This window comes from Barbus barbus, assembly GCF_936440315.1.
Source record: "Barbus barbus genome assembly, chromosome: 22".
NCBI classification, from domain to species: domain Eukaryota; kingdom Metazoa; phylum Chordata; class Actinopteri; order Cypriniformes; family Cyprinidae; genus Barbus; species Barbus barbus.
This window is the reverse complement of record NC_136750.1, coordinates 29,256,684-29,273,296: the sequence shown is the minus strand read 5'-3', so window position 1 is coordinate 29,273,296 and position 16,613 is coordinate 29,256,684. Positions and strand designations below refer to the sequence as shown.

Sequence of the window (16,613 nt, the reverse complement as noted above, 5' to 3'; positions counted from 1 at the left end):
TTAAAGTCTGACTCTGGGAAAAAAAAAAAGAAGAAAGTTTGAGGAATTATTTTCTTTGATTGATGTCCTGCGAAAAAATGAGCATTTTCCTCTTTTTCTCCAGCTCTGAGCTGGTATTTAGGAGAATGTGCTGCGCTTTTATCCGGGGCGAAATGGGGAATCTGATTGGAGATGAAGTCAGAGTTTTTCCCGTTTGACGGATAATTTGCCGAGGCCATTAGCATCATAAAGGCGAATGGCGTGGTCTTGCTCTCGCAAGAAGGGAGACAATTAGTAACCGTTTCTGCGGTATGAGGCACAAATTGCTTGCTTGTGTCTTCTCCTGCATTGATTTTAGTTTTTTTTAGGCTGCCAATTAAAACTAATGCTGTTCTCAATTCCTGGCAGATCTAATGACGCACTAGTTTTTACGGAAAACAGTTGACTTTGGTGCTGAGCTGATGCATGCGTTTATGAAACTATTTCAGCTTTAGATTCGTGTGTTTGTGATGTGCACCGTGATGTTTTCTCTCCGGCCGTCACTGATGCACTGACTACAAAACCGTAGCGCTGTGGACGTGAGTCCAAACTAACCCTGTTATGAAAACGTCTTCTGATACAAGCACACAAATGTATTTGTTTGCAATCTTTGAGTAAATTTACAGACTTGGTTTGATTGTTCGATCCAAAACTGAGGTCGATCCCACTCTATCCCACTCTTACAGGTGTGTTTTCACTGTGGATTTGAGAAAACTGCACTGTGATATTAATGTTTTTTCCCCTTTGATTTTTCCAGCTAAAACTATAACTTGTAGACAAATCATGTAAAGGACATGAGCTGCTCAGTGACGGCAAGTCCTGTGTTGAGACAAGAATTGTGTGCAAAATTCTGAACAGAAGAATTAAATTTTTTGCAGTTCATGAGTTGCAATTTGAATGGAATTGGCCACAACCCACAGGAAGTTGAATTGGACATTTACATATATATTTATGCATTTGGCAGACACTTTTATCCAAGGCAATGTACGCATTGCATTCGAGGTACACATGTTATCAGTTAATGCTTTCCTTGGGAATGGAACCCATGACCTTTGTGTTGTTAGCCAGAAACGCAAAGGTTATGGGATTGATTCCCAGAGAAACATCGACTGATATCCTAATATCATGCTCTAATTTTGAGTTACAGAAAGTGTAATTAAATGTTAAACATAAAGAATTATATATTAAGTACAGATCCGTGTGTACAGCCTATAAAACCTTCGCATTTTTCAAGACTTTAAACTTTCAAACAAGACTTCAGCAAAGTTTGTCTTTGCAAACCTTCCTTATTTATAATTAAAAATGACACTTGGAGTTATAAGTTCATTTTACATTGATGCATTTGGCAGATGCTTTTATCCTTGCATTGCATTCAAGGTATATACATTTACATTTAATCAGATCTTGCTTTTCCCTGGGAATTGAACCCATGGCCTTGCTAGTGCTGTGCTCTACTGTATGAGCGACAGGAAATTCTACCTCCTTAAATTCAAATTGCAGTTTTGCATTCTGTTTGAAACAGGAATTAGAATTTAAATTAATTCTCAATTCAGTTCTGAATGGTAAACAACTCTGCTTGATGAGCTGCGATGAGAAATGAAATATGTATGCCATCTATAGCGATTTACTCTCATGCATTAGGCATGATTCCTTTTGTACTAACTCCCATTTTAAAAACCCCAGACCCCACATTTTCTTCCTTTTTGGATTCTATTTCTGTTCAACTCCAGATTTTTGTCTACCTGCAATCATAACTGATTATTTAATCTGATTTTAATGTTCTGTAAAGAAAAGGCATGTGGTTTTTGTTCATGCAAACCTCTCACAGTGCTGAAGTGGTTGCCAAGGTGTTGCTATTCAGTTGCTAAGATGTTCCGAGTGTTCTTCAGCATGTTGCTTTTGCTACAGTGTTTTGGGTGGTTGCTAGGTGGTTTCTTTCTATCTGGTGTGAAAAGTGATCTGTGATCTTCTTGCCTGTAGATGTGCATTTGTGGTATGTTTTTCACCTGTTTCATGGTCCAGCAGGTGAACACGATGCATCTGATCACTTAATAAAGAAACAATACACTTCTTCTCAATAACACACATGATTTGAGGAATAACAGTTTGCAGCATAAATGCATAACTTTAATACATAGTGCTAAAGGTTTAGTTACTAACTATCACCCGTGTGTCTTCTCTGGATCTCCCGACTGTCATCTGTCCATCTTTTCTTTAGGTATCACCCTTGTTTCCTCTCTCTCTCTCTCTCCTGCTCCACATTAGAGAGGTGTAACCCTTTCGAGTGGATTGTAGTGTTCTCATCAGCCTGTGCTGTATGTAAATGAGGTGATTTGTAATAGGCTGCGCCCGAGGCCGTGTGATCAAAGTGGATCTCCGCCCTGTTAAGTGGCAGGCAGCTCATCATCTCAACACAGCCAGATTAACTTTCCAACCCACAGAACGACTACTACAGCTCACACACACACGCACACGCTCGCCCCGTCTGTGTCGTCAAAAACTCTCAACTTGTTTCCAATCAGAATTTTAAAAAGGCTGTAATCTCACTTTTATTTGCTGTTGCACCAGAAATGGCGTTTTCCCGTCTCTCTCTCTCTCTCTGGGCGTAATGGCCGTGGTCGTTTCTCAGTGTGGTTCTTCCTCCGGTTTTCATCTCCTGATTGGCTGCAGGCGACAGAGCTGCTGTTTGCGTCTGTCGTAGAGGTTTCGCACATCTGCCCAAATTTTCATCAGGATAATGAGGTTGATCCGTGCTGCCTTCACTCTCTGTGACGGGTAGAACGGCGAGAGAGAGGTTTATTACTCATAACCACACCAGGACACACACACACACACAGACAGTATACTGCACTTATGTGGTGTGTGTGTTAAGAAAAGACTCTTTCTGCATCTCTTGTCACTTGTCTCGTGTCACTAGTAGTTGTGTTTATACCAACAACTTGATTTCACAACTCCTGATGAGATTTGCACAACAGTATAGTAATATAGTTTTAAAATTGGTCTAATTTACTCACTTATGCTTTTATATTTTCCATTTGTGTTCCATAGAAAAGATATTTACACGTTTGGAATGATGTGGGTGAGTAAATGGTGGCACAATTCTCATTTTTGACTTGACATGTCTTATATCTTTCTCCTAGATTGTAATGAGATTCAATTGAGAACAAATAGGGATGTTTGCTGAAGTCTCCTGCTTCTCAGATGTTTATCCTAAGAAAAAGGCTCCTGGAATCTCACATTTGCCTCCTCTAGCATTTCAGAAGAGATCTCAAAAATGTCTCAAATCTCAATTTGGTCTCAAATATTCCAAATCAAATTCTACCAATGATCTGCTCTTCTAAGCACATTAACTTGATATCATTAAAGTTCATAGGTAACCTGAAACACAATGAGATCTCCAGAGCAATGAAAGAGCAAATTTGAGCAATCACATTTTCTCCAGAGCCACACAATTTGTGACCCAATTCATCATTTGTGTCACTAAAGCGAATAAAATGTGTTATCCATATTTTTATTAAAACAAATTCACATTTTAATACATGAATTAATATATATACAGTACATCCAGCATTGTATAGCTATGGGAGCTATAAATTGAATTTCGAGAGCAGTTCAGATTATTTAACAAGAAATGTTAGAGTCCATGTTGAGATGCAGAATTGCAGACTTCGGCCTTTTGGCAAATCCAAGCGTAGTTTGAGACATTTTAGAGCTATTTTCTGAAAGTAAAGCAGATCTGTGAGAAGTTTTTTCAGTTTGCTCTCCATTTGAAATCGCAATTGAGATATCGACGCCATCCGACTTGTGATTTTTCTTTCCTTTGGGAGACGCCGTTTGTCTACCTCGACAAGCGCGTGCGTCTGATGGGCCGATGTTGTCTGATTTCTAACCATTCGTCTTTTTCAGCCCTTCACAAACATCCGATTCCCCGTATAATGTCATCGAGCGCTTGTGTTCGGGAACCTATTTCCATAGTCCTCAGCGATGCCCATAGGTCAGATGGGATATTTTTAAAGTGCCCTCGGTGAAAATCAATGCCCAAAAAAAGAGACAGGATGCAGGAACAGGGCCGCCTGCCCTAATCAGCAGCGCCTGGCCGCAGATACAATGAATCTGCAGAGAGATTGCGAGGGGACACATGACAAATAGAGAGAGGAAGAAGGCAAAATAAAGTGAAAGAAGCCGCAAATACATAAAAGAGAGCGAGCGAGAGAAGCCCTGGCAGATACATCACTGTGTCAGGTCACACAGACACTCTGCGGCCACAGATTCATCATCGCTGCCCTGCTCTCAACAGGAGAAGGAGAGGCGAGGCAGGGCAGAGGACGCAGAGTGACCACTGCTGACCACCTGGGTAAACCGGTGCATTTTACCACAACAGCCCCTGGTCCTGCGCGCCCGCCGGCCGCCGTGTCACAGACAAGGACAGAGTAACAGAGGTGGCTGTGAACGTTTGCTCCCAGTGCCGCTAAACGCACGAGTTTGTATCGCTGCTGATGACAAACACAGAAGAAGTGAATCTGCCTGAGATCAATCACACATCTTTAGATCAAACAAGAGCGATAAATCATCAAAAAATTTACATTCTGTAATCTGTCATCATTTACTCACCCTGCTATTGTTCCAATCTGCACACAACGCAAACAGCCTGAACACAAAAGAAGATGAAACTGAATTTCCCTAAATTATATGTGTGTATAAATTACTACTTTTATTCAGCAAGGATGCATTACATTGATCAAAAGTGACAGTAAATACATTTATAAAAGAATTAATTTCAATTTCAATGAACTTCCTATTCATTAAATGATGCTGAAACATAAATTGTAGCACAAAAACATTGGGCAGCACAACTGTTTTCAACATTGATCGTAATCAGAAACGTTTCTTGAGAAGCAAATGAGCATATTAGATGAGAATATGATTTCTGAAGGACACTTAAGACTGAAAATTCAGCTTTGATCAAAGCAATAAATTACGCTTTAACATATATTTACATAGGAAACAGTTATTTTAAATTCTAATAATATTTCACATTATTACTGTATTTTTGACCAAAAAAATGTACCCTTGGTGAGCAGAGGAGACGACTTTCAAAAACATAAAAACACTTACCAAACCCAAACTTTTGAACTATTCTTAAATGTGAAATTTAGAATATATAGTTTGTGGTGTGTGAGTTTCACTAGTCATTAATTGACTTCCTGAAGAGTGAAACATTGTGATTCTGTGATGCTTTCAGAACATCAGTGTCCTTGTTTGAGCTTCCGTACACGTTATCTTCTGACTCAACCAATGACGCGAGTTGGGGGCGGGACTATCTGATTAATTGACCAATAGAGATGGGGCTGCAGGAGGCCTCCAGGGAAATCAATATCAAAATATTTTAATGGACAGAAATGGACAGTGCTGTTGTAGCCTGCCACAGAAATAAGAGTTTACTGTTTGAAACTGTAGCATTTTCTATTAAATGTTTCCATTATTGTCCAATTAGACCAATTCTGAAAAAAATATGGTCCGATATACCTATGTGGTCATCATTGATATATCTTGGACTCATTTCTGAAAATATTGCGTGGCATTCAGACATTGTTAATTGTGTTGGGTGAGTGAATTTCACTTCATTCCTGACCTGATTTGCAACCGTTTGTCCTCTCTCCCCTCTATGCGTCTTACTTTCTCTCGTTCTTGTTCGTATTTCACATCCTTGTGAATCTGAGATCCTTCTCGTGAAACTTGGATGTGTCCGTTGGGAATCTCTTGGCTTTTTGTTCGAATAATTTTCCTCAAATATTTTCCCTCCTCAGGCGATTGCAGTTTCTTTCTCATTCCTCCGTTCTCACCATTCTTTTTTCCCTCTACTTCTCTGTTTTAATGCTAGCGTTGCGTTCTTACACCACAGCATTGTGGGTAGCAGCCCGATCCAATGAGACTGAGATACATAAAAGAGCCACAGACACAAACATCCCATAATACCTAAACACTCTGTAACGCAAACTATCCTTTGGAAAATGTGACTCTGCAGAAGGAAAGACACTCTGTGACTAGAGCTTTGTGTGGATTGATTTAGACCTCAGAATGTGATGAGATGTTTCATTATAGAAGGAATTTGAATGGTTCCGATACGTAAAAAACTATTTGAAATTCGAAGTATATTTTAAATAACTCCAAATCCGTTTTTTAGTTACTGATGTTTGCTATTAAGCATCAGTATATTACTAAGAAAGTCTCTCTTTTAAAAAAAATTTAATTATTGGGTTTTCATATGCATAACAAACTCGATACAAACAGAAATGAACAAAACAAGCAAGAAATATGATATATTTTTTTTAATCAGATGTTTCTCCTAAAATTATTATAAAATAGAATAAATAATGCCTTAAAATAGTATATAGAAGTTCAGAGTGAAAATCTGATAAGAAAAATTCAGTTCATATTGATATCTTGGCAAATCTGAGCACAGTTTAAGACCTTGCTGAGAATGTTTAGAGGAACAATGTTTTGAAAATAACTCCCCAAGAGTGAAACAATTCAGTTTTACAATTTTTGAATCCATTCAGCCGATCTCCGGGTCTGGCGGTAGCACTTTTAGCGTAGCTTAGCATAGACCATTGAATCGGATTAGACCGTTAGCATCTCGCTCAAAAATGACCAAAGAGTTTCGATATTTTTCCTATTTAAAACTTGACTCTTCTGTAGTTACATCGTGTACTAAGACTGACGGAAAATGAAAAGTCGCGATTTCCTAGGCTGATATGGCTAGGAACTATACTCTCATTCCGGCGTAATAATCAAGGAACTTTGCTGCCGTACCATGAGTGCAGCAGGCGCAGTGATATTACGCAGCACCTGAAAGTAGTCCGAAACTCTTTGGTAATTTTTGAGTGCGATGCTAATGATCTCATTAGATTCAATGATCTATGCTAAGCTACGCTAAAAGTGCTACCGCTAGAGCCGGAGATCGGCTGAATGGATTCAAAAATGGTAAAACTCAACTGTTTAACTCTTGGGGAGTTGGAAAATTAGCCTATTTCCAAAAAAAGTGGAGTGTTCCTTTAAAGGAGACACATTTGAAATCACCAAAAAAAATTTTCAAGAAAAACAAGAATCTTTGGCACCATTTGCTCTCTATTTAATCTCATTGCTGTCTAGGAGAAACATTTGAGATACATTTGATTCTAATCTCAATGAAAATTCTAAAAGTACATTTAAAAAGACAAAAGATGTTTCTCAGCTGCTGAAACGTCTGTCCTGGATCTGTTTTTATTTTCCTCTTTGTGGTTGCTTGTTTCATCCCTAAAATTCCTGAAGTCAAATTTGCGACGTAAGAAAGAAGGAATGGGGAAAAAAAGAAGCAGAGAAGAAAAGCAAGCTTTAAAAATACCTTTGGTGTTCCTGTGTGTTTGTGAATATTATTACAAAGTGCCGTAAAGAGAGAAAGAACAACACAAAGCGAGATTTTTGCCTGCGAGGGAGATGGCGAGGAATCTGAACAGCGAAAGGCCCGAGTGTGTGTGTGTGTGTGTGTGTGTGTGTGGCCGCCTGTAGGAGGTCTTTCTCTTTGTAAGTGGATCTCCTTGGGATGTTAGTAGCAGGGGAATCAGGAATGAAGAGCTACTCTTTTGGGGATGAACTGATGAGTCTGAGTAACAGAGAAAAACGCAACGAGAGAGAGAGAAAGAGAGGCGAATGGGACACAACGAACAGAAAGATGAAAGGGTCAGTGTTAGAAAACCAGACTCCAGACTAGCCATTCGTCTCTGTTTAACCGAAGGCAGCGACCTCTCTGTCTAGTGACCACATAGACTTTAGAGAGAGATTAATAAAAGAGTGATCTGCCATATTTGCTCTTGTGACCAGCTACTACTGCCACTATAACTAACAAACAGCTGTCTTACACATCCGTTTTAGATGAAGTATAGTTTTATTTACAAATATCATTTGTGAGTGGATTGCTATGAATCGTTCAAAAGTTTGGGGTTGGTAATGTGTCTGAAAGAATTTATTTGATCAAAAATACAGTAAAAACTGTGAAATATTATTACTATTTAAAATAGCTGTTTTTATGTGAATATATATAATAAAATATAATTTATTGTTGTGATCTAAGCTGGATTTTCAGCATCATTACTCCAGTCTTCAGTGTCACATGATCCTTTCGAAATTATTATAATATGCCGATTTACTGCTCAAGAAATATTTCTGATTATTATCAATGATGAAATTAGTCATGCTGCTGAATATTTTTGAGGAAACCGTGATGCATTTTATTTTTCAGGATTCGCAGATGAATAGAAAGTTCAAAAGAACAGTATTTTTTTGAAATAGAAATCTTTTGTAACATTTTAAATGTCTTCACTGTCATTTTTGATCAGCTTGGTTCATCCTTGCTGAATAAAACTATTAGTTTCTTTAAAAGTTATTTGTAATTTGATCTATTCATCTTCATCTATTTGTTTTAAACTGCATATTAAAAAGCATTTGTTATATAATTTCTTTTTATCAGAGCTAGACTGTGATGCTTCTGGCATCATTTGTTTCTAACCATGTTTATGCAGCGCCTCATGAAACACAAGTAAAGGAACGTCAGTGTAAATCATAAATCACATTTATGCACCACTCTGTTAGAATGGTTTATGTTTGAATCAGACTGATAATATGTCTGACCGTCACATTGATGCAACAATTTACATGTAGTAAGAATGATTTTTACAAGCAATTTACCCAGAAATTCCCTTCTGCTGTTTCATGACTGCAGCTTTATAAGTATAAAGTGATTTTGCTTTTCTAAAATAATAGTAAAAATAAATTAAACTATATTTGCAAATATTAGAAAAACATGTAATCAATATATAATATAATATAAGAATGTAATATAATATAATGCATTAAATAAATTCATTGCAAAGTCCATTTTTGACGCCAGTGAAATTCTGTTGATAAAACCCTGACACTGACAAGACAGTTGAATAATTTTACAAATAAATTTCCCCAGAAATTCCTTCTCCTCATGTTTCATGAATAATATGTATAAAGTTAAGTTGCTTTTCTAAAAATTATTATTACAAAATCTTTTTTATACCAGTGCAGCTAATTATTTTTTTTTTATTCAACAGATTTTATTTCATTTTTCTGTTGTTTAAGTGTAGCCTCGAGCTGGTTAGTGAACATTGTGTGGTGGTGGGTGTCTTTGGTGCTTCTGATGCCGGTTGCTTCCAGTGCTGACGCGCTGTGACCTTTGACCCTTTACACTCTCGGCTCGAGGAACAAGACGGTGAATGCGGCCTCTGCCTCTCATTTCCCCTCTCCCTCGAGCGTTTGCGGGAAAGAAGAACAGAGCGAGAGAAAGAAAAATGGTAGAGAGAGAGAGAGAGTTTTGAGAGAGTGTGCCAACCCTGTCCGCATGTTTCCATTAGATTGTCGTGTTGGCTAATTAGAGAGTGGCGGCATGATTCACCTTGTTAATTAGAAGGACTTGCACACCATCGGCCCCGGGGCTCCGAGAGGGAAAACCAGAGATCCAGAGAACGAGAGGGCTCTTCTTCAACGCCTGCAGTCTCTCCTTCTCTGAAGATCCTTTTGCTGTTTGATTCGAAAATGAATAAATCATCGCGCATACGACTCTTCATCTGCCACCGATGCAAATTACAGCTGATCAATAGAAAGTGACGTCGCGCTACTTACGGAAGAAAGAAAAAGAGGTTGAGAGGGGAAAAGACTGCTTGCCCAAGCACGGTGACACAGAAATGGAAATTTTCTACTTAGATAAGCGGGTTTTTAATGATCTCCTTTCGCAGGAGCCAAACGATGTTGCTTGAATGCGTTATTCTGAAATTCCCCTCCATATAACAACGCCAACCGCTCTCATCGTTTTCACTGCCGTTAAGTTAGTAACGCCAGCAATAATTAAAGATGGATATTAGCCAAGGTCAAACGGCGCACACATGTCTGAGGTTCTGTTGAATATGAATGGTGCTTTAAGAGCAGGAAGTGACCTCATAATGAGCCGGACCCCTGGGGACGCTCGGGGCGTTTGTGTAATTGGGGTTTGGCTTGAACTGCAGGTCTCTGGAAATCTCTCCACAAAGAGCAAACTTCAGCTGCTTTAAAAACCCAGTGCTTTTACTGTATGAATGTGTTTTGATCTTCAGGGTCTGTCTGCTGAAGGTCAGCATGTCGAGCTCTGTTTGACCCTGAGGTCAGTTCATACATAGATCAATGATGTGCACAATACTGTGAACTAACAATGGACATGCTGGCTCTAACCAGATCTGCTCATTAACTGTTTAAAAAATTGCTTAAAATTTTTGCATTAAAGAAATTGAACAGCATAAATGCAGCTGAATTTGGCAAAAAAAAAAAAAAATCCTCAAAAACTCGATTTTATTTAGTATTACTTTCAGTTCATTGTCTGAAAAAAAAAACTTTTGTTTCATTTTTAAAAACTGCCATTATCTGATATGGTAAATATGTGAAATGCTCAAAGACAGCATAAAATCAAGATGGCCATTCTTAGTTCATTTTTCTTAGGATCAACAATTCATAGGTGCCTGCTATTCTAATGAAAAATATGTTTGTCTTCATAATCATTCATCAAAATGTATGTGTCTCTACTTCTGGATATTTTCCTCTACTTCTAGATAGATAATCAGATAGATATATAAGTGCCGTCTAACAATTTCCCATTGAGTGCTTTGTCTCCCTAAGAAATACTGCACATTAGAGAAGTGTTAATTACATTTTTTTTGTCTTTAGGTTACTTTTTTTCCATAAAATTTATTTTTTGTTATTTTTGTTTTTAAATTCAACATATTTTTTAATTATTAGAATTTTTAATTTAATTTTATTATTAATTTAAGAGGTCAATATTTGTTTTTTTTTTCAGTTAAACATTCATTTTAATTATTGTTTATTTTATTTTTATTATTAATTTAAGATGCTATTATTTGTGGATTTGTTACTATATTTGTGGATTTTATTTATTTATTTATTTATGAAGAATTTGGCACTCCAAAGAATAGCAGAGCACTGCTCAGTGTCCTGGGGCAGGAGGGTCCTTGCTGGTCCTTTATGTTCCAGACTCCGGTGTTACTGAACCTCGGTGTTGCCCAGTGAAAGACCCCCCCTGCCCAAACCAGCCCGATCCTCCCGTTCCGCTCCGACACAGACATCTGTCTGCAGACATCTTTCAGCTTAATGATGGCCTCCTTCACTTTCATTGAGATCTCCTTGGACTTCATATTGGTAGCACCAGTCAAACAGCTTCCAAACGCCAATTTGATACCTCATATCAACTCCGGATAGATAGATAGATAGATAGATATACAGATAGACAGACAGATGTGTATATATACTGTATATATTCAGATATATAAACATTCAGATAGATATTCATTTATATATTCAAACAGATAGGTAGATATGCAGATAGATATTCAGTTATATATTCAGATATATATTTAGAATATGTTCCGATCAATATTCAGACACCCTCTATGAAACATTGAATTGTACATATTTTCAATTTGCTGTGTTCTTTTAGATGCGATGGCATTAATGTTGCCCTCGTGTTGACCTTTGTAAACAACCACAGAGTACAAGAGTAAAAGCTGCTATTCTCAAGTCTGAAAACCAAACATAAAGATATTGATCATCCACAGGATGGTGTGATTTGTGAGTAAATGGCTGCTAAAGGTTGTTCTTTGTTGAAAGGTTACACAAGATGAAATAAGTAACTTGAGGTTATAAGAAAGCATCTCTTTTTTTGCAGTGAATTCTGTGTCAGCGTCACCGCTTCATTATTCTTATATGATGAGTGTAATTACGACATGCAAAACTTCTGTAAGTTTTACTTAACGCTGAGAGCAATTACCATTTCCACAATCAGCCAACTATTAAACATTTATTTTTGAAGCAGCACTGAGAATATATTAGCAGTTAGCCAAAATAATTCATATGAATATTTCTCTAAATTTGTCCCCTGTAATGAGCACGGCGCTTAACTAACTCTACACATAGTTGAGCTATAATTTCCTTCCCCCCTCGTTCTCTCTGGTGCACGTGGGTGATTCGTCTGTAATGGCAGCCGCTCTGAGAGCTGGCACCACAGATGGCACGCTGGGACCCGCATTTATCAGAACGCCATAAATCTGAGACTCCGGCAGTTGCTGCAGGCGAGAAGCGGGCGCCGAGTCTGGTGCCAACTGCTGCGCAGACATGCCGGCTCCGGTCCTTGAGTGGGGCATCGTGGGCTGGAATAGGATTATCTCAGGGGTCAGCGGTCTGCGTCTGCTGGATGTGCTGATATGTGCGGTGATACCAGGCCTGCAGAGGACTGTGAGGATGTAGAGAGAGTCCGAGCGCTGAGCGTTTACAGGCTAAAAATGAGCTTCCTAATGTTGGTCCAAACATGTGATTGGTGAATGGTGAGAACAAAAAAGCATGATTTAGTCCATACCATTAATAATTATTGTTATTATTAAATGTTCTGTTTTTATTTCATAGTACTACAGTATTATTACTTTAGTGATATTTCTATTGGTTTGTTCTTTCTATTTTTTTTTTTTGTCATTTAACTAGTATTATTATTATTATTATTATTAGTGCTGGGCAACTATTAATCGCGATTAATCGATTAATCGCATCTACAATAAAAGTTTTTGTTTATATAATATATGTGCGTACTGTGTATACTTATGTATATATAAAGACAAACACATACAGTATATATTTTGAAAATATTTACATGTATTTACATGTATATATTTATATTCATATAATCTATATTATATATAAATATATTTAATATAAAAACATAACATATTTTTATTAAATTTATACTTTACATGCCTGTGTGTGTGTATTTAAATATACAAAATAAATATATACAGTACACACACACATATTATGTACACAAAAACCTTTATTTTGGATGCGATTAATCGTTGCCCAGCGCTTATTATTATTATTATTATTATTTAAAACTTAATTATTTGTTTTATAGTCCAGTGGTATTATAACTGTAGTAATATTTCCTGATTGGTTTGTTTCATAATTTATTTTTGTTGTTGTTGTAATAATAAATATTATTCTCTTATATTATAATTATTAACAGTAAAATAATATTATTACTGTAGAAATATTTCTTTATTGTTATAATTTTTGTTTAAAAATATTTTTAATTTGACTACAACAGTATTACTATAATAATCTTTATTTGTTTAATTTTTGTAACCTAATAAAATACGTATTTACATATTATTAATAACTATTATTATTATTAATTTAACTTATTTATTTTATTGTACAATAGTTTTATTACTATAGTTATATTTCTTAATTGGAAATGAATTTTTGTAATTTAATAAAATAAATAATTGCTGTTATTATTATTATTCATACATGTATTAATAATTATTAATTATTAGTAATAATATTTATTTTTATTATATGACATGATAGCTTGGCATGAGGAATATTTGAACATTAGTTTGAAAATGATATATTATGGCACCTTATTAACTTGTAAGGAGCTCGTCAGCCTCTGATCTGCTTCCACTGTCATTGTATAGAAAAGAATCACATGAACATTCTGCTGAAAATCTCATTTTCTGTGTCATAGAGGAAAGAAAGTCATACTATGGGTTTGAAATGACATTTATGATTCATTTATGGTTCAGCTGTCCCTCCAAATTCATCTTCTAGACAACAATAAGATTGAATGGAGAGCAAACAGAGATGTTTCTTCTGAATTATCTCAAGTGTCTGTTTAATGGTTTCAGAGGAAATTCTTCCACTAAAGTGATGCCCGAAGGTAGTTTTTCAGGGTATGGCTGCAGGTGAAGATGAACATGTCTTCATAACGCCACCACAGACGTACGCACTATGCTTTCCTTTCCTCTGTTGTGATAGGCATCTGACACCACAGACTCACTGTCTACAGACACAATTTGCACTGGCTGTTGAAAACCAAAGCAATCTTTATAACACGCCATTCTGAGGGCAACATCACAGTTCTCTCTGATCTTACACACACACACAGAGAACTGACTGCATGAAAGATTGCATTGATTGCCCTCATTCAGTTTAGCAACACACACACACACACACACACACACACACAGTCTCTCTCTAACACCAGCGGGCACAGGGCGGTTCACTCCCTCACTGCAGACAGACTGTGACGGCCGTGTGTGTGTGTGAGGCCATATGTGGCTGTGTATGTTTCTGTACGTGTGTGTGTGTGTGTGTGCGCGCGCTGGCCTCAGGCTCAAACACGTCCTCAGAAAGGGTCTGTGAGCGAGGCTGCCCCGCAGGAAACCGTGACATTACCTGAGGCGCCACTGAGCCCTCTTACACTTCACAAAGTGAAAAATCACATCAGAGCGTGTGAGCCGACACACACACACACACACACACACACACATTTACATTCACAGCTAAATGTCTCTAAACACACTAACTACATTTGAAAGGATTTTGAGGTAGAAGACACTAATAGATGTGCTGATTTGATTTTGGTGATTTGCAGACGATAATGACTTCCTGTGACATCATGCCGCAGCTGAGACAGTTGCTTGCTTTGGAATGGAATAATAGTCTAATTCCCTGGTGCAGCTGACTGACAAAATACAAAAAAAACAAACAAACAAACAAACTTTTGTCTTGTGTTCTTGTGTTTAAAAAAATTCTAAATATACTTGAGAAGCAGTATTGTGTAAGATGACCAGATAAAAAAGACTTTCAGACAATATATAAAGTTAATTCAGTCTAAAAATGTGCTAAAAATGAATGATATATTTGTTCAGGGGATTAATTATATAAAAACACCTTTATCGGGAAGCTGAATCTGTATTATGGCGGAATCTCCACTGTGAATCATGAATGTTTTACTTTGATATTAAAGAATATTTGCTTACTGTGCCTGCTATTATTATGTGTAATAGAGCATATTATGCAACATTTAAATCCTATATTTTGATATAACATTTAAATTGCCTGCTGACTTTTAAAACACGTCTTAAAACATATCTTTTTATACAGGCTTTTTTATAATATGTTGGATTGTAGCGTGGTAGAAGACGAGTTAGGTATGCAGGAGCTAAACCATTTAGGGCCTTATAGGCAAGTAATAAAAAGTTAGTGTGATTTCAGCTCAAGAAGGACAATTTATGACACAATCTTTGTCAGTTTTATTGTTGATTTGTGTTTGATTATAGAAAAGCAAGCATAGTAATTAGTTTTGGAGATTTAGTTTATTTCTCTTTTCTAGAAATAGCTGCCTGAGGTATTAATAAAACGGATGGCAAGTTGATTGACTTGATTTTGTAGCCGTGGGGTCTTTAATGGACTTTCTTGTGTGTCTGTAGGTTCATGAGACAGTAGGATGTCACGTGTCATTATATGGTTTAAAGCGGTGCTCATGATCGCTACCTGTGTGATATTTTGTGCAGCTCACACTGATTCTTTACCCAGCAGTCTTTATGGCATGGACAAGCCCTTTGCTGATGTTTTTACACTTTACGGACTATGATGTCACTTCCTGTGAGTGTTCTCCAGCTGCTTCCTATTTTTGTGACAGGAATATGCATAATTCCTGTCCAGATCTCATCCATTTCTCTGATATTTTCAGAGCATGGGCGTCATGTCGTTACCTTTCGAAGTTCATCATGATTGGATACAGTTTTTCATACAGTATGTTCTGCATGACGGTGTGTAATACGTACATTTTTTTCTGTTTTCAGATGCAGCAGCAGGAACTCGCCCAAATGAGACAACGAGACGCCAACTTGACGGCACTTGCCGCCATCGGCCCTCGGAAAAAACGCAAAGTGGACTCGCCAGGAGCAACAACGGCAGGCACTGAGGTACGGACCTCTCCACCAAACCATGTGCACTTTTGATTTGGCCTTTAATTGTTTTCAAAACCATGTCAGTAGACTGGTTTCATCATCTATCTTCTCTTGTTTTGTGATTTGGGAGAGAATCTGACTGGTAGTTTGGTTCATTTGAATGAATCAGTTCAAATGGAGTTGATTCAAAACTTGTTTGATTCGTTTTCCATGAACAATGTTGAAAACATGCACTGATGACTAGATTTTTTACAGTATTTAAATCATTCTGAGTCCACTTGACTGACATTAGCTTGGTTGACATTGCAAAAAAAAATAAAAATAAAAAAAATCTCAATTTTGAGTTATTTCAGAGTAAATACTGATTTTAAAAATCACTTAAAAATCTGTATTTTCATCTTCATGTTCCAGTTTTTGTACTGAAAAAATACTTTTTTATATATAAATTAGTTTTAACACTGGTTAAGTTGACTTAATTTGGTTCTTTTGCAGCTGATGAAGAAAAAGGCTGTTTAATGTTGAATTAAGTCATCAAATAATAACTAATATGAAATAATTGATTTCATGAGTGCTGACCTCTTCTTTTTTGTTATACGCCACATCTAAATCATCACTAGAGCAGCAAATTGATAATACACTAAAAAAACACTGCACAAATCAGTCATTTTATTGTATGTTCCAGCATAATACATTATATATGATCAAAAAACTTAAAAAACAACTATGTATTTTTTAGCTGTATTG

The 16,613-nt window shown here is 36.9% G+C and overlaps 1 protein-coding gene across 2 annotated transcripts in view; it reads left to right on the top strand.

Annotated features, from left to right (window-relative positions):
- The window catches only part of LOC306888106 (transcription initiation factor TFIID subunit 4-like), a 91,934-nt gene that overhangs the window by 40,120 nt on the left and 35,201 nt on the right, over positions 1-16,613 (top strand). For both annotated transcript variants that reach the window (XM_079446252.1, XM_079446251.1), the window contains one exon: positions 15,762-15,884. In XM_079446252.1, the coding sequence (XP_079302378.1) occupies positions 15,762-15,884 (123 nt within the window). The remainder of the gene's footprint in view (positions 1-15,761; positions 15,885-16,613) is intronic.